Source organism: Crocuta crocuta, unplaced genomic scaffold, assembly GCF_008692635.1.
Source record: "Crocuta crocuta isolate KB4526 unplaced genomic scaffold, BGI_CrCroc_1.0 scaffold396, whole genome shotgun sequence".
NCBI lineage: Eukaryota > Metazoa > Chordata > Mammalia > Carnivora > Hyaenidae > Crocuta > Crocuta crocuta.
In genome coordinates, this window is record NW_027533259.1 from 3,818,532 (window position 1) to 3,843,692 (window position 25,161).

Sequence of the window (25,161 nt, forward strand, 5' to 3'; positions counted from 1 at the left end):
AAAAAAAAAAAAAAACTCAAGGATGAACTGGTAATTCTGTTAAAGCTTAGAGAGATCAAAAAGAATAAATGGAGAGGCTATCATTGGATTTGATATTTGAACATTCTGGGAAAGTAAATTTGAGTAGACTGGAAGCAGACCTAGAATTTAAGGGATAAGAATGATAAGGTAATAAATGGAAGGCCCTCAGCATAGATGGTTATTTTGAGAAGTTTGGTCAAAAGAAGAGGATAGGAAACTATTTTTGTAAGGATTTTTGGAGTTGGTGGGAGGGACTTATTTTTGAAAAGTAGTCAGGACCTCTCAGTCACTGGAGACAGAAAGGAATAAAAAAGACATATGTGCATATGGAAAAGTTAAGGAAAGGAAGCAGATTGGGAAGATTTTATTTATAACAGGTTGTCTCTAAAAGTGAAATAACAGGTAGAAACAGTGAATGCTTTCTCTTCTTAACTCTTACTATAATGGCTTTCTCATATTATCTTAGGAACCATGATATATTTTTTAAGTTTATTTACTTATTTTTGAGAAGAAGAAAAGAGTACAAGCGAGAGAGGGGCAGAGTGGTGGGAGCTCAATGTAGAGAGCCTGCCATGGGGCTCGATATCAGGACTGTGAGATCATGACCTAAGTATATATCAAGAGTCCAGCACTTAACCTACTGAGCCACCCAGGTGCCTCAGCATAATATTTTCTTGTGAAGATGTTTACTTTCTCCTATTTTTCTTACTGTACAGAAATAAATATATTGTGATGATATTACATGTTTGTGTGTACACTCAGTGTATAGCTGTATAGCCTCTGTGCATTACTCTTGTATGTTTTGAAGTTCTAAGTTTCTGGGCCCAGAATCTACCTGACTTTAGTTGCAGAAGCTTATTAATATATAAGGCCATAATATCCTAAATCTTTTCCTTTTTATTCATCTTTTTACTAGTACATAGGTATCATTTATTCATATGACATGTGAAATTATTCTAATTTTGTCATCTCCTTTATGCTTCCTTATTGAGTCTTTGGGAACTTTGCAAAGTCTAGTGGACCTCTAAAATAGTCCATTTTAGATGCAAGAATAGTTTAATAAGGAGGAAATATGGTAAAAAGCTAAGGAATTGCTGTGTTTGTTGCTGTTAATACAATGCAAGTAGTTTTCTTCCTTTGTGATTTATAAGTTTTGATACCTATATGCAATTTTTAATAAGTTCGATGCATAAAAATGATGATATGTATCAGTGGGAAACATCTGGTAGACATTATTCATATTGACCTCTGTTCAACTCCCATTTCTGGTTTTTTACATTTAAATTTGAAGATTATGTTTTCTAAAACAACCATTCATCACTTCGTTAAACTGTTGGGAATGTCTGCTACATGTGAAAATGGTACCATGTGCTATATGTATATATTTGTCTTAGGCTTTGCGCGTGCGTGGGGGGGGGGCGGCAAGAGGGAAAGAAATTGACTATATCATGTTTATCAATACTGTGTGAAACAAGTTCCAGATATAAAGCTAAATCTAAGTAAACTTTGCTTATTTATTATAAAATAGTTCCTTAAGCATGATTTTTAAGTAAAATATGGAGTTAAAAATTTTTTTTTCTCAACAGGTGGGAAGGAGAAACCAAAAGCAAATTCAGAAGACTTACAAATTAAAAAAGTAAAGAAGAAAAAGAAAAAGAAACACAAAGAGAATGAAAAACGGAAGCGTCCAAAAATGTATAGCAAATCTATTCAAACCATCTGCTCAGGATTGCTATCTGATGTTGAAGATCAAGAAGCCAAAGGCATCTTAAATGATAATGTAAAGGATTATAGTGGAAAGAATTTGGATACCAAGAACTATGATTCCAAAATTCCAGAGAACAGTGAGTTTCCATTTGTCTCATTAAAGGAGCCACGGGTTCAGAATAACCTCAAACGGTTGGACACTTTGGAGTTCAAACAGCTCATTCATATTGAGCACCAGCCTAATGGAGGTGCATCCGTTATCCATGCCTACAGTAATGAACTCTCCCACCTGTCTCCTGTGGAGATGGAGAGGTTTGCAGAAGAGTTTGTGGGGCTCGTGTTCAGTGAAAATGAAAACTCTGCAGCTTTCTATGTAATGGGTATTGTTCATGGGGCAGCTACTTATTTACCTGACTTTTTAGACTACTTTTCATTTAATTTTCCCAATTCACCAGTGAAAATGGAAATATTAGGAAAGAAGGATATAGAGACAACAACTATGTCCAATTTTCATGCTCAGGTAAGAGGTTTTTAGGGTTTTTTTTTTAAACTTTTAGTTATAGGTTTTAAAGAAGTTTATTTTACTGTAGGTTTGAAATAAAAAGGTAAGAATATAATGACAACTCTTGGGAATATTAAGAATAAATTACCTTCTTAATGTGAACATAAGAGTTTAAATTTCGGATTCTGAGGTGCCTGGATGGCTTAGTCAGTTGAGCGTCTCACTCTTGATTTCATCTTGGGTCATGATCCCAGGGTTGTGGCATTGAGTCCTACGTCAGGCTCTGCACTGAGCACGGAGCCTGCTTAAGATTCTGTCTCTCTCTGTCTGCCTCTCTTCTACTTTTGTGCTCTCTCTCGCTCTCTCTCTCAAAAAAAAAAAGTAATCTAAAAAAATAAATTTCAGATTCTACTTAATTTCTTTTTTCTTAGAAATAATGAAATAAGATTCTGTTGTCCTTTTTTTACAAGGATTTATCTTGGAAATGAAAGAAATGTGATGAATGTAGCCAAGTATTTTCCAGTCCGTACAGCAGTACTCTTCCCTAAAGATCACATAAACTTATTTTCTTGTCTTATACCTTAAAAGTGCTTACCAGTGAATCCTCCACATAGTAGGTGCTGAGTAAATGTTGGCTGTTAAATATATTGTAGTACAATGGAATCTATTAATTCCGCAATTATGTGAGGAAATTAGTGTATCAGTGCATTTATTGAGCTAATTTCCTTTTCCTGCCCTCTTCTTTGGTATAGAATGCACATTATTTTAGAAGGCAGAGGCAGAATCAAATCCACTGGCTTGAAAGTGAATGTGGGTTCATCTAAAAGGCCATTACTGGGGCACTTGGATGGCTCAGTTAGGTGAGCATCTGACTCTTGATTTTGGCTCAGGTCATGATCTCATGGTTTGTGGGATCAAGCCTCATATCTGCTCTGTGCTAACAGTGAGGAGCCTGCTTAGGATTCTATCTCCCTCTCTCTCTGCCCCTCCCCCTGCTTGCTCTTGCGCGCGCGCGCGCTCGCTCTCTCCTCTCTCTCTCTCTCTTTATCTCTCAAAATAAATAAATAAACAAAAAATAAGTAAAAGGCCTTTGCCATTTGTCACCCACTCTCAGATCATGGACTGCTTAGGCCAGGAGATCAGCCAATTTTCATACTTACGGGTGCTGAAGTTCCCAGTTTTCTAAGTAATAATGGACATCATTCTAGTTTGGAAAGAAGGAAAAAGTGTAAAAAGTTCCAAAGAGATCTTAGTGATCATCTGTTGCAACCTTTCTCACTTTATAGATAAGCAAACAAACATAGATAGGACTAATTTACTATTTTAAGGTTAGTAGCAGTGCCAGGAGTAGAACACAATCTCCTTAATCTTCATCCAGAACTGTTTCACTTCTTCTGAGTATATTTCTTAATATGTGTTTAAATTACAGTCTCCACTTTAAGTGATAGTCTGGACGTCCAGTCACATCCACATATGCCAAGTCCCCTTCGCCCACTGTATGCTTGGTATATATTCTGTAATATACTGTAGTCTGGAAAATACAGTAGTACTTACAGTTTTAATGTGCCTTTGGGGGGATATTCCTTAATGTAACATGTTTGAGAATCAGAATTTAAATGCTGAAAGGGAGTGCCAGAGTATCTATTATTAGCACTGTCATTTTATAGAATTCTAGAATGGTTAGTAACTTGTCTGAGATTACACCTCCGTCTAGTGGTGGAACTAGACTGGCATCTAGTAATAGTACCTAGTATTTATTGACTAAGTAGTAGATACTATTACTTGTTCTGTGCCAAGAACTGCTCTGAACACACATGTAATAACTCCTTTAAGCCTTGTTACAATCTAATTTTAGAAACAGGGAGAGAGGAAATAACTTGCCCCTAGTCCTTTGGTCTAGATCATTCATTCGTCATTTATTATACGTCTACGTGCCAGGTTTTATGCTAGGCCTCTTGACTTCCAATCCACTTATTTTCATTATATCACAAACTGTCTTGCTGCCATGCTATGCAAGTTTATTTCAGTAATCTTATAAATGTTGTAATACATTTGCTTTTCAAATAGCTCTCAAATACATTTGCTTTCAAATTAGGAATTTTTTTTATTAAATAAGGACTTTTATGTTTACTATGTAATAAGTATATAAGTATTTGGTAATAAATGCTTTTGTTATTTTTTTTTTAATGTTTTATTTATTTCTGAGAGACAGAGACAGCGTGAGCAGGGGAGGGTCAGAGAGAGAGGGAGATACAGAATCCAAAGCAGGCTCCAGGCTCTGAGCTAGCTGTCAGCACAGAGCCCGACACGGGGCTCGAACCCACAAACCATGAGATCATGACCTGAGCCGAAGTCAGACGCTTAACCGACTGAGCCACCCAGGCGCCCCTAAATGCTTTTGTTATTGATTAAAATGAGATACTGGGACTCATTAATGGTGCCACTGTGTGGCCAGGTTGTGAGTCGTGAGTCCTTGAAGAGCCACGTACCATTACCTATTCAGTGTTTTGTTTTAAAACATATTACACAGAGGAAACTAGGCAGATGCTAGAATTCTTTGTTACCAGCAGTGGCTCTGGCCCCTATGTCATCTGTCAGCTGCAAGGACAGCTTTTACTTCTTTAGCTTTACAGTTACTGGCAGGAAGCTGCCTGTGCAAGATCCATGTTTTACTGCCTCAAGAGCCTCCAGATCAAGTCATTCCTGTGATGTGGGGAAGAATATCCAGTGAAAAGCCATTTGAACTACTCATTTGGTATTTCTTCCATACTGGATTCTTGTTTTTTTAAGAACAAGGAAACCTAGGGGTGGGTGCCTGGGTGGCTCAGTTGACTTCAGCTCAGGTTATGTATGATTTCATGGTCCGTGAGATCGAACCCCACGTGTCTGTACTGACAACTCAGAGTCTGGAGCCTGCTTCAGATTCTGTATCTCCGTCTCTCTGCCCCTTACCAGCTCCTGCTCTCTATCTCCCTAAAATATAAGTAAATAAAAACATTATAAAAAATTTTTTTAAAAACAAAAAATAGAAAAAGAAGGAAACCTAGGAAGTTGTTTGCTGCAGACTGGGTGGGTAGCCTTGAGTTTGTCCTTAGGCACTAGCTATCTGAAACTGAATAGGATACATAAGAGAGCAATTGGAGAGAAATGAGTATAGTTTTTGTAGCTTATTTTTGTTTCTGATTTCTTGATTCTTCTCAGTAAAACCTCTATCTCTTAACCTAATTTGTGGAACACTCCAGGAAATTATTTTTTTACCCATTTATATAGGTTTTTATTTGGGAAAATGCTTTATGAATTGCAGAGACTAATTTACCAACATGTATTTATAGCTAAACCAGTTTATAACTTGAGCCTTTTCTTCTCTTGAAAATGAGAACCTCTCTTCAAAATTTAATTTGTAGTAGTATTTTATAGTCATAGTGAGTTGTGACTGGGTTAGTATGGGTGGTGGCTTGAACTCTGTTGTGGGGTGGATAGAAAGAGAAGGGGTCTAGTCACCGTCTTGCAATTTACCCGCTGTGATACTAGCCTGCTGCTTCTGCTTTGTCTCCATTTCCTCACCTACAAAATAAAGCTAATATTGATCAGTTCACAGGGCTGTTAGCAATATTTCATAAAATATTAATGGGTTATACAAAGAAAGTTATACTTAGTACAGTATTAAAATTTTCTATTTTGTTGAATAGGTGACAACTGACTTCTGAGTGAGGATTCTTAAAAGTATGGTAATTTGTGGTAGGGAGTTCAGCAAATACTGAAGATAAAAAATTACCACAAATACTTTATATACAAGTAAGAAGTTGACTTCATTATGGTATATGCACAAAATGGGCTATTATTGAGCCATAAGAAGGAATGAAATTCAGATACATACTGATACATAGTGTGGGTGAACCTTTAAAACATGATGCTGAGTGATGGGGCGCCTCAGCATCATGGGGCTCAGGTCATGATCTCACAGTCCGTGGGTTCAAACCCCACTTCAGATTCTGTGTCTCCTTCTCTCTCTGCCCCTCCTCCACTCACATTCTGTCTCTCTCAAAATAAAATAAAGACATAAAAAAATGTTTTAAAAAAACCCAAAACATTATGCTGAGTGAAAGAAGCCAGTTATGGAGGCTTCTCGGTGGCTCAGTCGGTTAACCTTCCGACTTCGGGTCAGGTCACGATCTCACAGTTCGTGGGTTCAGGCCCCACACCAGGTTCTGAGCTGACAGCTTGGAGCCTGGAGCCTGCTTCAGATTCTGTGTCTCTCCCACTTAGACTCTGTCTCTCTCTCTCAAAAATAAATATTAAAAAAAAATCCAGTTACAAAAGGTCACATATTATATGATTTCTCTTCTGTGAAATATGCCGAATAGGTAAATCTGTAGAAAGAGCAAGCAGATTGGTGGCTGCCAAGACCTGGGAGAAAGGGAAAATTAGAAATAACTGCTTAATGGATATGAAGCTTTCTTCCTTCCTCTCTCCCTGGCCTTTCCTTCATTGAGATTTTTATTTAATTTATTTTTTTTCTTAAATAGTTTATTGTCAAGTTGGTTTCCATGTAACACCCAGTGCTCATCCTTCTTTTTTTTTTTTTTTAAATAATTTTATTTCTAGGATAGAGAGAGACAGCGTGAACAGGGGAGGGTCAGAGAGAGAGGGAGACACAGACTCTGAAACAGGCTCCAGGCTCTGAGCTGGCAGTCAGCACAGAGCCCGATGCGGGGCTCGAACCCACGAACCGCGAGATCATGACCTAAGCGATAGTCGGACGCTTAACCGACTAAGCCACCCAGGCGCCCTGCTCATCCTTCTTTTAAAATCTTTTTAAATCCTTTTAAAAATCTCAATGATTTTTAAAACATTTTTTTAACTTTTTTTTTTTTAAGTAATCTCTGTGCCCAGTGTGGGGTTTGAACTCACAATTCCAAATCTAGAGTCATGTGTTCCACCCACTGAGCAAGCCAGGCACCCCTTTTATTGAGAATTTTAATTGCAACGATTGAGGTATAACATTGTTAGTTTTAGGTGTATGACTTAATGATTCAATATCTGTATGTATTGCAAAATGATTACCACAATAAGTTAACAACCATCACACGTAGTTGCAGATTTTTTTCTTGTGATAAGAGCTTTTAAGCTCTATTCTCTTAGCAACTTTTAAATATAAAATACAGTATTATTAATTATAGTCACCATGCTGAACATTGCATACCGGTGACTTACTACTTATCTCGTAATTGTCTTGCACCTTTTGAACACCTTCACCCTCTCTTATCCCCTCCCACCCCCACTTCTGACAACCACCAGTCTTTATCTGGATCTGTGAGCTCATTTTTTGTGTGTTTTATTTTAAGATTCCACATAGAAGTGAGAGCATACAGTATTTGTCTTTCTTTGTCTGAATTTATTTCAATATATACTACCTGCAGGGTTCATCCATGTCGCTGGAAACAGCAGGATTTCCTTGTTTTTTTTTTTCAATGACTGAGTAATACTCCATTGTATGCTTCTATACACCACATTTTCTTTATTCATTTATCTACCAATGGACACTTTTGTTGTGTCTTGGCTACTATAGATAATGCTGTAGTAAACGTAGGGGTGCATCTGAGTCTGTTCAAGACAGTGATTTCATTTCCATTAGATAAATACCCAGAAGTGAAATTACTGGATCATATGATACTTTTATTTTTCATTAAAAATTTTTTTAAAAGATAAACTTCTTTAAGCCTTTGTTAAACTGGTTTTTTAAATAAACAACTTCTTGACATATATATATGCACAGTGCGCACATTATAAATGTATAGCTTGATGAATCTTTACTAAATGAACACACCTGTGATTTTAAAAAGTAGAATATTACTAGTAGCCAGAGCTTTCTCCAAAACCCTATTTTTACTACTTTGCATCCTTCCCCCCACCCCGCCCACACTAGTACATACACAAACACTCAGGTAACTACTTCCTGACTTCAAATATTACAGATAAATTTTGCCTGTTTTTGAACTTCTTTGTAATAGAATCAAATAGTATGTACATTGTTGCGTGTAGCTTCCTTCCTTTTATCATTATGTTTGTGAGATTTATCCTTCTTGTGTGTAACAGCAGTTTATTTTCTCATTGCTGTATGGTGTTCTGTTGTATGAACATAACCACAATTTATTTTGTTTACTATTGATGAATATTTGAGTTTCCAGTTTGTGGCTATTACAGTAGGGGTGCTATGAATATTTTTGTGCATGTGTTTGGTGAGCATATGTATTTGGTTCTGTTGGCTATGTATATAAAATTAGAATTTCAGGATCAAAAAGTATGCAAATGTTCGGCTTTATTGGATACTGCAGGTTTCCCAAAGTCGTACCAATATACATTCCCACCAGCCATGGTCCACATCTTTGGCTACACTTAGTAGTATCAGTCTTTCTCATTGTAGCCATTCTGGTGGCTATGTAGTAGTATCTCACTGTAGTTTTAATATGCATTTCCCTGATGACTCAGGAAGTCACATTCGTTTTTATATAATTATTGTCCAGTATCCTCTTTTTAAAAGTAAGTAGTCTACTCTTTTGTACATTTTCCTATTGGCTTTTCTTTTCTTTTCTTTTTTTTTTTTTTTTATTTTTTTTTTTTTTTTTTTAATGTTTTATTTATTTCTAGGAAAGAGAGAGAGAGACAGCATGAGCAGGGGAGGGTCAGAGAGAGAGGGAGTCACAGACTGAAACAGGCTCCAGGCTCCGAGCTGGCAGTCAGCACAGAGCCCGACGCGGGGCTCGAACCCACGAACCGCGAGATCATGACCTAAGCGAAAGTCGGACGCTTAACCGACTAAGCCACCCAGGCGCCCCTGGCTTTTTTTTTCTAATTGAGTTGTTGGAGTTCTTAATATATTATGGATGGGATAAGAATCTTGTCAATTATATGTATTGCAGATATATCCTCTCACTCAGTGGCTTGCTTTTTCACTCTTAAAATAGTGTTTTGATAACTAGAAGTTCTTAAGTTTAATGTAATCTAATTTATAAGGTTTTTTTCCCCTCCATTTATGATTAGTGCTTTTTGTGCCCTACTTAAGAAATCTTTGCCTACCCCAGGTCATTTTTGTATTCTCTGAAGTTTTCTTTTGGAAATGTTTGTTGTTTTGTCTTGTGCATTTAAATTTACAGTTCTTCTGGAATTGATTTTTATATATGATAGGAGGTAAACATCAAGATTCATATTTTTTCATGTAGGTGCTCAATGGACATGATCATTTATCAGAAAAGCACCCATTCCACATTATATTGCAATGTCCACTTAGTCCTGAATCAGCTGAATCATATATATGGTGTGCGTTTCTGGGCTCTAACTTCCTTACTCTTTTTGTCTTAGTTGCTGCAAGTTTATAATGATGCTTGATATCTAGTAGAGTTAGTATTAATTTTTCTGTTCCTCAAGATTTTCTTGGCTCTTTATATTTTCATATAACTCTATAGTAAACTTGTCAGATTCCACAAAAAGTCTGCTTAGGATATTGACTGGGATCACATCGAAGTTTTACAGAAGTTTGGGTAGAATTGATGTCTTTATAATTTTGGCTCTTTCAGTCTGTGATCATGGTACTTTCCTTCATTAGTTTTTTATTTTCTCTCAGTAATATTTTTTGTTTTTCATCCTACAGATCTTATACATCTTTTGAGATTTATTCCTAGGTATTTGAGGACTTCATTTTATTGATCATTGTTTTTGAGAACTTGGAAGCTCTGAGTACCTCTTAAAATATGACATTAACACTCATCTTGAGAAACTGAAAATGTGTCTCGTACCTTATTCCCTTTCAGGATCCTTCTTCCCCTTACTTATGGCGTTATTGTGCAACATGCTTATTAGTAGAATCATATAGTGAAGCTAAATATTTTGGTGACATCAAATGAATTAGCCTGCCTACTGTCATGTGAATTTGTCTTCACCAAAAGAATTGGTTGAGATAACATTAATTGGACTAATGCATGTTAGTATTCTACGGGAGGAAGGAAAGGAGGTATCAGTATTGGAATGTAGTTTCACTTAATATCAACCATAGCAAAGACAGGGTGTGGGAAATAAAGCCAAATTCATGTTTTAGTTTGATTATTTGATCATGAGCCATCATTAACTAAGTTCAGTAGGTTAGGTTCGGTAGAACCTGGTATAGTTGAGAGAGAATACTTTTTACAGAGTGGAGGAAAGCATATCTGTAGAGAAGTTTTGAATTTTAAAATTTTGTAATTCAGTAACTGTCCTTTAATTCCCCATTCTACCTTTTATATTCTGAAAAACCTCTGATCCAGTCAAAACCAGTCCAAAACGCAGTATTCAAAAGATCAAGAAACATGTGAGATCATTGAATGAGTTGTTGGAGACGAAGGGTGCAAATCCAACCTTGATTTTTTTTTTTTAATCTTTGGAAAATGCATTTAGCAGCATTAAAGAAATTCTTGATAGGGGTGCATGGGTGGCTCAGTTACTAAAGTGTGTCTCACTCTTATTTTTGACTCAATAAATGATCTCACAGTTCATGAGGTTGAGCCCCACATTGGGCTCTGCCCTTCAGTGTGGAGCCTGCTTGGGATTCATTCTCTCTCTCTCTCTCTCTCTCTCCCCCCCCCCTTTCTCTCCTTCTCTCTCCCTCTCCCCCCCCGCCCCTACCCTCCTTGCATGTATGTGCATGTGCACTTCTCTCTCTTCAAAATAAATACATAAACTTTAAAAAAATTTAACAAAAAAATGTAATTCATGATAATGATAGTATCTATAATGATTAGCCCTATTTTTTAGTGGATAAAACAGTATAATAAATGTTAAAATATGTATTTTCTGTTTTCTTATATTGTAATATTATACTCTGTACAAATATTGGAGCTTAAAATGTAAATAAAACCCCTTCAGTTTCAACCTAAAATAGGTCCTCATTTGCCCAAGGTTAGATCACACCCAAGGAAGTAATACCACCAGCAAGGTCGCTATATATTTGATATAAAATTGTTATTGTAGCTGTTCATAGTACAGCCTGATGGTCCTGACTACCAGTGGCTTGTGGAACCCAAACTAAGTCCATCCTCATGAGACTAGTTTATTTCTGTCCCTCACTCCCTTCCCTCTCTCCCTTCTTTCTCCCTTCTTCCCTGATTAAAATCTGAGCAACCAAAATTAATTTGTCCTCAATTCTTTGGAAACTAAAAGATGACAAATTATGTAACCATTCCTAGATCTTTTTAGTGTTTGTCTTTGTAATACTATTCTGTAGTTTTCACAAAAACTCTTTTTTGCACCTGTTCAGGCTTTATCCCTGAAATGTGTTAATTTGAAATTTTTTGTGTATTTGTGTATGTGTGTACACATAGTGTACACATAGTGCACACACACACATATGGCAGTGACAGAGGATTGAGATATCCTAGACTTTAAATTATTTTGGTTTTAGAATTCATTTTACTTGTGTAATTATATTTTCCATCTTCACCTGTATCCTTGCAGGTTGCCTGAAAAATTTAAAGACCATGTGGATTATATGTTGTTTTAATAGGTCATGTCACGTCAGTAATGTTGTGGCTATGAGGTTAGTGATATAATGTCAGTCAAACTGTATGATAAAAGTCTATTTGAGAACAGAAACATACATACATGGATTTTGGTTGTAAGTTCATAACCTAACTATATCATCAGTTATTTTGCTGGAGCAAACAAAACCTTTAAAACTTAATGACGTAAAGTGATTTCTCACAATTCTTCGGTCTGTCTGGAGAGTTCTTAAGGTCTCTGTCAGGTTGGCTGGCACTGAATGGCTTCATCCACGTCTGGTGACTGGCAGGTCAGTTGGTCTTAGGAGATCCTGTTTGTATGTCCAGTGGTTGGTGCACTGTCAGCTGGAATGATGATCACATTTCTCTCAGCATGTAGTGGGTTAGCCTGGGCTCCTGCACATGGTGGTAGGCGTACGATTCCACAGAGCAGAAGGAGGGCAATCCCTAGTGCACAGGCCTCAGCTTCTGTTGTGTTTGCTAATGTCCACTGGCCAAAGGAAGTGAAATCGCCAAGCCCAGATTCAATTCTTCATGACAGGACTGGTGCAGTCACGTTGGTTAGAAGTGAGCATACAGGGCCGCCTGGGTGGCTTAGTCAGTTAAGCATCCGACTTCAGCTCAGGTCATGATCTCAAGGGTGGTGAGTTTGAGCCCCGTGTTGGGCTCTGTGCTGACAGTTTGGAGCCTGGAGCTTGCTTTGGATTCTGTGTCTCTCCCTCTCTCTGCCCCTCCCCCGGTTCCACTGTCTCTCTCTTTCTCAAAAATAAACATTTTTTTAAAAGTTAAAAACAAAAGTGATCATACCTACTTGGGAAGAATCTTTGGTGGTTATTTGCAAGTCTCCACATTTGTCCTCATTTTTCTACCATCTCCATTTTGTTCAAATATTCATTTGAGTCAGGAGACAAAACGGCAAGTAAGTCAGGAGTTTTATCAGGGTATAAATGAGATTTCTTTCTTGTCATTCAGTATTTAATCCGCACATACTCTGAACCCTGTATTTGGAGCTGTGAGAATACGAAAACTGGAGCTCTTCTAACTTCCCTTTCCCCTCCAACTCTGAATCCTGTTTATTATTTCATCTTGGTTCTAGGTTGTTTATATAAAATAACTTAGGTTACGGTGTTAACTCATGATTAAATAGTTGATATCTTAATAGTGAAACAGTTATTAAATCTGATCTGTTAAGCTTTGTCCCTCTGCATGATGAGACAGTTAACATTAGTTGGCTTCTTCCTGGGGTCATTCAATGTTTTAGGCCAGTAAAAAAGATTTGATATGCCATCTTTGAACCATTGGCTGCATTTGTATTAAATTTCAATTTTGACCATTTGTGCCTGCCACGTCTTCCTTGAATGCTTAGGAGCAGATCTATGCAAAACATGACTGTGGCAAGTGCCAGAAGCTCTAAATGAGAAAGGGAACTTTCTCCGTCACTGTACTGTGTTAAAAATTAATAATAACATTTTTATCTTTATTTTAGTTGAAGTTACATGCATATATTTTTGAAAGAGAATGTTGACTAAATGTCACCATTACCTGTTAGATTTTGATTTCAGAGGATATGCCAGATGTGGTGGGGAATGGCTCCCCCTTGTGGCACACTCATTAAGTAGATTTTAGATTTCCTCAGTAAGAATGTGATGAGCTAACTTTTTTTTTTTTAAATAAGACTTTCCCTCTCCTTCCCCCCTCCTCTCAAAACATTCAGCAGAATTGACAGCCTCTTCTGCCCTCACCCCCTCAATTTTTGGTTCTGAGAACTAATCTGTTTTTGTGTTTTCTTCAGTTTGATGCTGATACTAGCTAGCTAGGAACATCTGTAATATCTTCTGTATTTATTATGGCTCACTATTATTCTGTGGAACCTTTACTGTCTCAGGATGTTGATAGGTATGCTAAAACAGCTATGAGAAAAACAGATTTTGAAGTCAGAATAGTTTGTGTAATGTTGGGTAAAATAAGTTATGTTTACCTTGAGACGTCTCAGAAATGCTAACAGTCCGTGTGTGTGGTAAACCTTCCACACATGGAACAGTTTTCCAAATTTATTGGACTATACTGAATCCTCTTATCAGGGGCTGACATATCAGGAAGCATATTTTATGAAACAGCAAGTTGTTTCAAGTGAGTCTTCATGTTTTTTTGAATTACTTATTATATATTTGCTTCTTCCCTTGTAACAATATTTATACATAAAATAAAAGTTTTGAGTCTTAGAGATTTATTTTTGGCAGTGTTTTTCTTTGTCAGAAATACTACTTTTTCCTTTTTGTAGCAGGCTGATCTCAGGATCATTAGATCTTCTTTTTCATTTATTTTAAAGATTACTTTTCATGAGGAATAATAAATAGGATTTAATTTAAACATGATTTAATTAATCAGTTCATTTCTTGTTAAGCAGAACTTCTTAGACTTTGTTATTGACACTTAAACAGGCATTGGGTATAAGAAGTCTCCTATTCTTGCTTTTTCTTTCCCTTTATAACATTTATAAAGAATATATGAGAGGAAAGGTAAACATGCATTCATGATGGTGGTAGGTTTTGAGGGTGAAGGGAGCTATGGGAGGAGGTTTAGATTAAAAATATTCCATCTGCTTCTAACAGGCACTATTTAAATATGAACTTAAGTATTTAAATATAAGCAGAAGTATTGCTTGTCTCTTATTGTGTTGTCTTTTAAAAGGGCATACCTAAATTGAGAGGAAAAATATGTGTACTCTTTGTAAAAATGCATTTTTTTAAGGAAGCATATAGGGTATGTTTTAAAGCAGTGACACGTTTTGATATTTTCTAGTAGATTTTTTAACTGCATCAGAAAACTGATGGCTTGACTGCTGTTTAATGAAGTGAATCAAAGCAAATAAAGTAATCTCATGTCCAGTCTCATCAGAATGCGATGTTTTCTAGATAGGTGATTTTTCCTGATAATGGAAGCCCATAGTTTTAGTTACCATGATTTTAATGAAAATACCCTTTTTACTAAGCATGTGCAAATACAATTTAACTCTGTTGTCAGTCTAGGTTTGTATTTCTGATGCTCTAATACTGACATCCTAGGGGAGGTACAAATATGTATGCTTGGTCCTTGCCTTCCCTTCCCCCTTCACATTCGTGATTTCTTATCCTTTATGATTTTAGAGATTAGTTAGGATTGTGCCTGCTGTAGAAACATAACGTCAGAAGAGACCCTTGTAAGCGTCATGGTTTTATAGTGTTTATTTTGGCGATCCAGAGATCCTTTAGACCCTGACCTGTTTCCTCCTCCCTGCCTCTTTTAAATTGTTAAATAGATGTTTTTTGGAGAATTGAGGTTTTTTAATCTTATGATATTGTAGATTTAATTTCATTTCATGTAAGAGGGGATATTTGCTATATAGTATTGCGGTAAAATAGGTGACACCTAAATCAAGAGGTACTTACTTTTTTGTGAAAGGTGTGTGGATTACATTCTTATATTTTGTTTTAACTACTTAAGTGTCCTCTTTATATTTCACCAAGAGAGACCTACTTTTTGAATTTGAATGCATTGTTATGTGTAAATTTGCCATGCTTAAAACATTAAATTAGTGATTCTGACTGATTTAGTGTATGTTTGAATATTGGGTTATGAAACTACAAAGTTGTGTTTATTGGTACATAATTAAGTTATATTACAGTGTATTTTAAAAGGTTGCTTTCACAAAATTACTTTTGTGAAATTTTCTAAGATTTTGATGACTTCAGTTTAATTTTTAAAAATTAGTTTTAAATTTAAATATATTTGTATCCATTGTATTGGGTCATCAGATTATTATTTTTAATATTTAGAGAATAAATGTCTTGGATGAAAATAGCTGTTTTTGAACATGATAGATAAGTATATATAGTTTATATAAAGACCATACTTTTAGTAGAATTTATTGTGATTTTAATAGTAGTTAAATAGGATGTACTTTACAGTTTTAGCACATTTTGGTGAAAAGGAGAAAGACCTGTACTATTATAGCAAATTATGTGTGCAAGTAAATTTCACATATTATATATATGTAGCTTGTCATGAGGTGACAAGAACTATAAAGATTCAAATACAGTATTTAAGATTATAAGCTGACAAGTAGAGTCTATATTACTTTACTCTTGAAAATTCAGTTTTTCCACATTGTCTTTTGAAATATTTATGACTTATAATAGGACCATATTTTAAAACATCAAAAGATATAGGCTCTTTTTAGATAGCCTCAAAATAGAAATGGTGGGAGGAGGAATCAAGTTTGTTCTAATGTATTTAGTGTATTATGTTAAAGTTTTTAATATTTATGCCTGTATTCATTTAGATGTGTTTCATTTTAGTTTCAAAGAAACAACAACGTTTATAACTTAGAAATTAATGTAAAGGTAATTTGAATGCAATGAGATGACTAGGTCAGTAATGTTCCCTTCAATTAATAATCATTCTAGCCTAAGATAACATCTAGTTAACATTTGGTTAAGTCAAAGTTAGTGAAGTACTTAAGTTATAAGATAAAACATTATCATTTGTCTTTAATATTATCCAAGAAGCTTTACCCATTTTTTCAGTTACTAAATGATACATGTTTTTACTTAACATTTAAACACAGAAATTATACTCTAATAGGGCTGAATGTTAAATTTTTTAATAATCAGCTCTGGTTTTCTGATTACTTATTATCCTTTCTTCTCTATAGTTTAATAATGCTTTTAGTAGTGTTTTGTTTTTCGTAGGATTGAAGCAGTTTGAATTGCATGGCTACTGCTTGGTAGAACTCAAAAAAGTACCTCAATTATTTGCGAAATGATTTATTTCATATATAGTAAGACCTGTTTTTACCTATTACATAAGTTGTTATCATCTCACATTTACATTTCCTCAGAGAAGATAATCTTTGACTCCTAACATTCACATTAAAGAACATTCTTTCTTGGTATTATCTTTTATATGTACACATTTAATCTTTGCACTTATCCTCTTGGAAAAAAAGCCTAGTGGACCATCCACCCATTTGACTTTTCTTGAAAAGTATGTTCAAAGTACCCATTTCTTTAGGAGAGCTCATAAATTGAGTATGCTTAGTATTTTAGAAGAATTTGATCATTGAAGATTCCTCCTTACCCAAATTATTTATTTGATCATTGAGTCACTGCCCCAATTATTCAGTTGATCGTTGTTGATATTTTGATGTCATAGGATGAACCAGCTGGATAGCAAGGACTTCCTTGATTTGGCTTTGTTAGAACTAGTTAATGATTTTATTTGAGAGAGAGAGAGAGAGAGAGAATGTGTGTTAGCAGGAGAGGAGCAAAGAGAGAGACACAGAAACTGAAGCAGGCTGTTAGCTGTCAGCACAGAGTCTGACGCAGAACTCGAACTCATGAACTGGGAGATCGTAACCTGAGCCAAAGTTGGATGCTTAACCTAAGACTGAGCCACCCAGGTACTCCAGAACTAGTTAATGAGTTAGATGAGTTATTGGAGTTAACAAATTAAGGAGATTTGAGGCACAGAAATTTTATTTGTTTGAAGTGGAAATATTATCTTTATGTGACTTTTACAAGTCAAAGGATGTGTTTCAAAGCACTTGGAGAATTTTGAGTTTTGTGGTGTAAGTAGTTTGATTTCACTGAATGGCCATGAAGTCTTCTAATACAATCATTTGCACATCCAAAACTGAGACACAAACTCAGAATCACCTAATAGAATTAATGTTATGTCCGTTCTGGTAAATTTGCTTAATTTTGAATTGATAATAACCCTTAGCTTTGTTAGACTACATTACAGAAATGCATACTGGTGACTAATTTTCTTGTAGTACTGTTAGTACATGTAATCATCTAAAACCTCTTACAGCCAGATCTTAACTTTTAGCTCTGTCAGTTATAGAAGATGCTAAGAACTTTTGGAAGACAGGAAAATGGGGCGTGCGTACAAAATGGGGACACAGATCTCTCAATTTTTTTTGTAACTTGAGGATTGGAAGAATGTTTTATGGTTCTAAGAAGTGAGTTTTTGACAGTTAATCAAAACTTAAATTTGGAATTCTGGTAAATAAACTTATTAAGGAATTAATGTCTCATTGTTAATTGCTTTCACTGATTATGATAAAAATGAAATAAAATCCCCTGGTATTTGAGTCAAATTACTATATTATCACGGAATTTTTATTATCATTGGTTTTTATTTTATTTATTTTTAATTTTTTATAGTTTATTTATTTTTGAGACAGAGAGCATGAGTAGGGAAGGGGCAGAGAGAGAGGGAGACACAGAATCCGAAACAGGCTCCAGGGTCTGAGCTGTCAGCACAGAGCCTGACGTGGGACTCAAACCCACAAACCGTGAGATCATGACCTGAGCTGAAGTCAGATGCTTAACCGACTGAGCCACCCAGGCGCCCCTCATTGGTTTTTAAGTATGGGGGTGAGAGGGCTTAGATTCTTGGATACATAAGACTGTCTATACCAGCTGTGACAGTAAGGATTTGCTTTATGATGTGACTATCTTTTAGAGTGTGTCCATGATGTGATAAAAGCCTCACCATTCCAGGTTTGCCTCCTAAGATATATAGGACTTTGAATTTTAAAACTGCAGGAGACCCAGGCAAAGTGAGACACTTTGATCTCCCTAAATTTAGTGCCCACAAAGGCTAATCCAGAGATTAGAAAGATTATTAGGATTTTGCCTAAAGTTTATGAAAGAAGTTGTTTTGCCTTATAAAGATTTTTGTTTACTCACATTAGGATATGAAAAAGCGTCGATTTCTTTGCAGGATTTAAATGTGCTTGTCAGAATTCAAGTACCAAGATTCTTGAGGTGTGGGTTTGTTTTTATTCGACTTGATACTCAAAGAATGCTGCCCATTTGGTCCATTGTGCGGGTGACTTTGTAGCTTTATATAATTGTTAAGTGTTCTTCAGCAATCTGAGATGAATCATTCCACTTAAAGAAACTAAAACTCAAGGAATTTATAAGATTTCTGAAGGTCACATAGGTGGTAGATAAAGGTAGAGTTGGAACCCAAGACTCCAGATTCTCAGTCTCTAGTAGTTTTTATTAGAGTTAATCATAGAAATAAAGCTGGATCTTAAGTAACATGGTATGATGTGGAAGGGAAAATGATTCCTAATGGCCTTTCAGACATACAGACCACTGGATAAATTGGATAAATGTAACACTTCAGGGGGGAAATTCCAATAAAAAGATATGAGGCATTTAGGAAAAATTAGGTATATAAACTTTTTAATATAATTTAATTGACCTTATAGATCAAATAATGAACTGTATTGTGAGAAGTTAATGTATAGAATTATGCTGTTGATCTCTGTGTTTTTATAAGCAGTATGGAGGAATAGCTAGAGAAGGTAAAATAGCTTTAGTATTGATTTTTTTCCATGCCTTTTTTTTCCTATTTGTAAAGGCTTGTTTTGTTTTGTTTTGTTTACCTCACATTATGTTCTTATGTTCTCAGACAATATAATTTAGTATTACAGAATGATAGCAAGCATTATCTTACGTATAACTTTTAATTAAATCCATATCCTTCAGGTAAAAAGAACATATTCTCACGGTACTTACAGAGCTGGCCCAATGCGACAGATCAGCTTGGTGGGAGCAGTTGATGAAGAAGTGGGAGATTACTTCCCTGAGTTCCTTGACATGTTGGAAGATTCACCATTTTTAAAAGTAAGAGAAAACAATATCAAGTAGTCTAAATTGTGGGTGTCACTTTCATGGTATGGGTGGCACAAATCATGGTGTTTCAGAAATAGAACTCTTATGTAGTGTGTGTACACATGACTTCTCAGGTACTGATTATAACGGCAGAGCTGAGTGGTGAACCAAAATAACATTTGCCTGTTGCTCCCACGTTAGGAAATTAGGTTCCATCTGTTTGTTAGCTTTTTATCTACTGAGTACCAGAGGATTTAAGAATTACAAAAGGATGCTTACACATTAAATGTTTAGGACAAAGGAATGGTAGTTTGCCCTTGTGGAAAACTGGCTCGGGAAGTTGTACATCTGTATTTCAATCTTGGCTCTACTTACCTGGGATGGGCAAGCCATTTAAACTTTCTGGACTTCAGTTTTCTCATCCATAAAACATTACATTTAGACTGTGTAGCTTTAAGACCCCTTTAAATGATTTCTAGCCAGATTCCTTTTATTTTTTTTTCAATAATCTCTGCATTCTGGAAAATATTTCTTCTTGTGAGCTGCTGGGACTGTTCCACTGAGAGAGAAATTACTGAGCTATATAGTTTTTTGATCAGTAATTTAAAGGTCAGAATGTGACATCATTTATCTCTAATATTTGCTACCTAATATTGTAGATCTCTTCTTTTGTAACTTGTACTTGTTCCATTTTCTAATCTATGTGTGTATACATATCTTTTCTAACTTATTTTTTTCACTCCATTCCATTCCCCTTACATTTTCTTTTTTATTTCTTTAAGCCTTTTGTTATTTTTCTATTTTTCCGAACTAGTGAGATCATGGAATTTGATGGCATTTATTTTAAGTGGTATTTTTAAAATGCCATCATTTAGGGGCACCTGGGTGGCTCACTTGCTTGAGCGTCTGACTCGGTTTCATCCCAGTTCATGATCTCACAGGTCGTGATTTTAAGCCCCACGTCAGGCACAGAGCCTGCTTGGGATTCTCTTTCTCCTCTCTCTCTACCCTTGTTGTCTCATTCTTTCTCAAAATAAATAAACTTTAAATTTAAAAAAATACTATTGTTTAAAAACATCAATGTTTCAGATTTAGTTTTAAAAGCAAATGAATTAAATGCATTCCTTTTTTTAATTTTTTTAAATGTTTTATTTATTTTTGAGAGAGAGAGACAGACAGCATGCACAGGGGAGGGTCAGAGAGAGAGGGAGACACAGATCTGAAGACAGGCTCCAGGCTCTGAGCTAGCTGTCAACACAGAGCCCGATGCGGGGCTCGAACCCACAAACCATGAAATCATGACCCGAGCCGAAGTCAGATGCTCAACCAACTGAGCCACCCAGGCACCCCTAAATGCATTCTTTTAGGAGAAATTTTATGTGACAGTCCCTTTCTTGGAAGGAGATGGAATAAATGTTTTTTAAAATGCCATTCTCACCATTACGAGGACAATGGCCCTTAGACATTTTTTTTTTATTTAAAAAATTTTTTTAATGTTTTATTTCTGAGAGACAGACAGACAGACAGCGTGAACAGAAAGGGTCAGAGAGAGAAGGAGACACAGAATCTGAAGTAGACTCCAGGCTCTGAGCTAGCTGTCAGCACAGAGCCCAACACGGGACTCAAACCCACGAACCATGAGATCATGACCTGAGCTGAAGTCGGATGCTTGACCGACTAAGCCACCCAGGCGCCCCATCTTTTCTTTTTAAAAGCAAAGTTGCTTTTAGACCAACAACCTCTTCAAGTAACTACTAAACAGAAATAAATTTTGACTTTGGTTTGGTTTTTCTTTTTGTTTTGTTAGGTCTTGATTATAACTACAATGAGGTATCCTTTTTTTTTTTTGAGATACCAGGTTTTTAAAACTTAGTAGTTCATTTTTCTGGATTCTCATGGAGAACACATGCTTATTTTGCCAACTTATTAACATTATATGACCCTTTTATTTGGTAGAAGGAGGAATAACAAATGATGAATATAGTAAATCATATTTCTGCCAGGGTTAGAGGAGTGAACCATCTGAAAATAATTACTCTTGATATGTTTGAAATAGAATTTGTTGAAGGAAAATGTATGAATACATAGGAATATATTCAATATAGGTATGTATTTTAAATGTATAAGTATAAAGGTGTTTATGAAAGTTTGTCAAGGGGCAGTATTCTTTAATGTATATTTGAAGATGCAATTGAAAATAATTGGTTTCTGTGTAATTATTTGCCTCTAGTGTACACTGCCATGGGGGACACTGTCTAGTCTAAAATTAGAGAGTCGAAAAGACAGTGATGATGGTCCCATCATGTGGGTACGCCCAGGAGAACAAATGATCCCTGTGGCTGATATGCCAAAGTCACCTTTCAAAAGGAAAAGGTATGTTGAATACAAATTTTTATTGCCAGGGATAGATGTTTGTACGTTGGGGGTGTGCGTGTGTTAGTTGAAAACTGGACAAAGAAGGAAGGGAAGATTTAGAGCATACTTGGAATGTAAATTCAAAAATGGCTACATATACTGATAAAATCTTTTATAAAATATCAAATATAAATCAGGCTTGAGTAATGTAGGCAAATGACAATAAATTGTAACTAGGAATGGATAAAAATGTCATTTACATCAAAGACATAAACTATCTTGGCATAAATTTAATAAGAAATATTCAGAACCCATTTTAAGAAAACTACATCTCCTAGAGGATATAAAATAATAACCTAAACAAATGGAAAACCCTGCTATGTTCTAGATTGGATAAAAATGAGTGTCCTTTGAAATTTTTAGCATTCCACTTGGACTCACACTTCCAGCACTGGATTTAATGATTTTAAAGTTCAGAAGGAAGACTATTAAAGTCAACAAATATCCAAGAAAACTGTGAAAGACAAAATAAGTGAGGGGGACCTTGTGTTACTAGATATTAAAAATTATAAAGCTCAAAAAGATCATTGGAATACGATAGATTATCCAAATAGATCGAAGTATGATGGGACTTTAATGTATGAGATAGATGGGAAAAGGAAGATTAATGTTGGCATAATTGAAGTCCATTTGAAAGAAAACAAAGCCATAGCCCTTATACAGGAAGTCAGAGATTTGAACATAATAGATAAAGAATTAAAATATAAGAATAAAACCTTTAAACCTAGGCGAGACTGAGCAAGTTAGAAATATATAATAGTAATACTGTTTGTGAGAGAAAAGACATCAACAACTAAGTTCAAAACTGTGACAGACTGGACTAAAACATATAAATGTGTGCCAGACTAAAGTTAATATACAAAGAACATTCCCAAATTGACAACAAAAATGTAACACAACCTGGTAGAAAAATAGGCCTCAGCCAGTTGTATTAAAAGAATCTTGAGATACTATTTTTACCTATTACATTGGCCAAATAAAAGAAAAAGAGAAAAAAAGAAAGTATTAGAGGCTGGGAGGTAAAGGAAACAGGATCATTTATTTATATATTGTTGGTAGAAAGGTGAGCTGCTATGATCATTCTGTGAAAGCAATTTAACAATAGCTCATGAAGTTTAATGCATAAATACTATTTGATCCAGCACGACTACTTTTGGGAATCTGTCTTAAGAAATGAAATCACTAAAGGTAAATGTATGTATAAAAGAATATTAATTGCAGCATTCTTGGTAGTGAGAAATAGAGTTTAAAATGGTCTCAGTGCCCATTAACAGTGGAATGGTTGAATACATTTTGGCACATTCCTATTAAAAATATGGTGAAATAAAATCTTAAAAGATGTTATATATCCATTCCTTTGGGACTCCTCCTGGCTGGCTCCATCAGTGGCGCATGCAACTCTTGACCTTGGGGTTGTGAGTTTGAGTCCCATGTTGAATGTAGAGGCTACTTAAAAAATCTTTAAAAAAAGAATATGTTGAAATAGTTAAAATAAATGAATTATTTGTGTCCGTTGATCTGGAAGGATTTTCGTGACATTTTTAAAAGTGCAAAGTGAAGAGTAATATGGCCATTATGATTGTATTTTTATGAAAAGAAATAAATGTGTATAAGTATATATTTATGTGAGTACAGAGAAAAATGTGGAAAAATGTACACTAAGTTAACATTGGAGTGGGTGATGGTGGAGATGATACGTTTTTTTATATCCATAGATGTTTTATTATTAATTAAAGTGATTGTTAGTTTAAAAAGAAAAGAAAAAAGGAAAATAGTCACTGAGTAAACTGTAGGTTGCATGAGGACAGGAAGTCTGTTGTGCTTGTTACTAATGTGTCTCTAGCACTTAAACAGAGTGCCTGGTGTTTAGTAAATATTTGTTGGTTGGATGATTTATTATATAAGTTGGTAGTAAATGATAAAATGACAAAATTGGTGTGTTTCTCAGTGGTTCTTAACTTGGATATATAAATCATTTTGAGAATCTGAAAGCCTGTCCCCAGAACAGTGCAGATATACAGAGTTTTACATGTAATTTAAGGGAGTTCACCAGCCCTCTGAGGAAACTCCCTGCCCTTAGGGATTAGAAACCATATATATGTGATGATTTCATATCACGTAGTCTGACTAACTGATAACAACATTGGCCAAGGCACCGTGCTAAATGCTTCATCTAAAGTTTTAATTTATTAGAATGTGGTGTTAATGACACCAGAGTTGTAGGCTTGAAAGCCTGTTAGCTTTCCATAGGAATCATCATCTAGCTTTCTGACACCTATAGAACATAGTCACAAAGGGAAAAAAGTATGATGTAGCATCATCTGCATGTGTGTGTGTTTGTGTGTGTTGAAAAAGTGTAATACAAGAGTGCACAAAGAGCAATAAGTAGGAGAGTTGGATGGTGGGAAATTAGAGAACTAATAAGAAAGAGTGATTCTAGGGGTTAAGACTAGGATGAGAGGAGAAAATTATGGGGGCAATCTGGATTTGTCTTTGAAAGCAACAGGAAACTGCACAGGAAGATGATAACAAGATGATGACTCCTGTCAAAGAAATTCTTCTCACCCTTTTCCCCTTTTGCAGCACAATTAGAGGGTTTTTGCATTGAATGAGACTAAGTAGCAGCTTCTGTATGCATATCTAGGTGAATGGTAGGGGAATGCAGGTGGCTGTCCTTTAAGAGGGAGCTAAGGTTTTCCTTTCTACCTCCAATAAGTCATGCATGTTTTGTGGAAGTACTTATTACTTGGTATTTTCTTCCTATTTATTTGTTAGTCTTCACGAGAATATCAACTCCTGTGAGAGTAGGGAACTTGTCTGTTTTATTCACTACTGTCTTGTTCACTAGCTGCAGTGCCTAGATAGAACCTGGTAGGTATACAGTAGGTATTATGTAAATATTAATTAATCCATTTTGAAAGTTACCTGTTTGTTCCAGATAATATATCTTACATTAGCCATGTGATTTGAGTGGGAGGCATGGCTCTACAGATAAGACCCAAACCTCAGGTAAAGATTCTGGAAGGGAACCTGGGTAAACCACAGCACCTATGATTTAGTTGTTTATCCACCTTACAACTGCCATTTTTGTGAAGGGTATGTTAGAAAAGGTAGGGGATTGTATGCATTTTTGTTTGTTCTTGTTCATTTTAAAAATAGAACTTGATTTGGGAGCAGGTGATGTAAAATTTCCTTTTGTCTCTGAATTATGTAATTACTAAATCCTTGATGGCAGTTAAGCCTCAGGACTTCATTACAAATGATTGAAGGTTATTTCAAGCCTTAATACGTAAGTCAGCCTCTCTCCCAACCTCCT

General features: G+C 35.5%; 1 protein-coding gene across 1 annotated transcript in view; it reads left to right on the forward strand.

Annotated features, from left to right (window-relative positions):
* The window catches only part of RSBN1L (round spermatid basic protein 1 like), a 72,915-nt gene that overhangs the window by 41,966 nt on the left and 5,788 nt on the right, over positions 1-25,161 (forward strand). Inside the window, exons 4-6 of the mRNA XM_077746927.1 lie at positions 1,608-2,248; positions 19,305-19,442; positions 21,661-21,803. Coding sequence (XP_077603053.1) covers positions 1,608-2,248; positions 19,305-19,442; positions 21,661-21,803 — 922 coding nt within the window. The remainder of the gene's footprint in view (positions 1-1,607; positions 2,249-19,304; positions 19,443-21,660; positions 21,804-25,161) is intronic.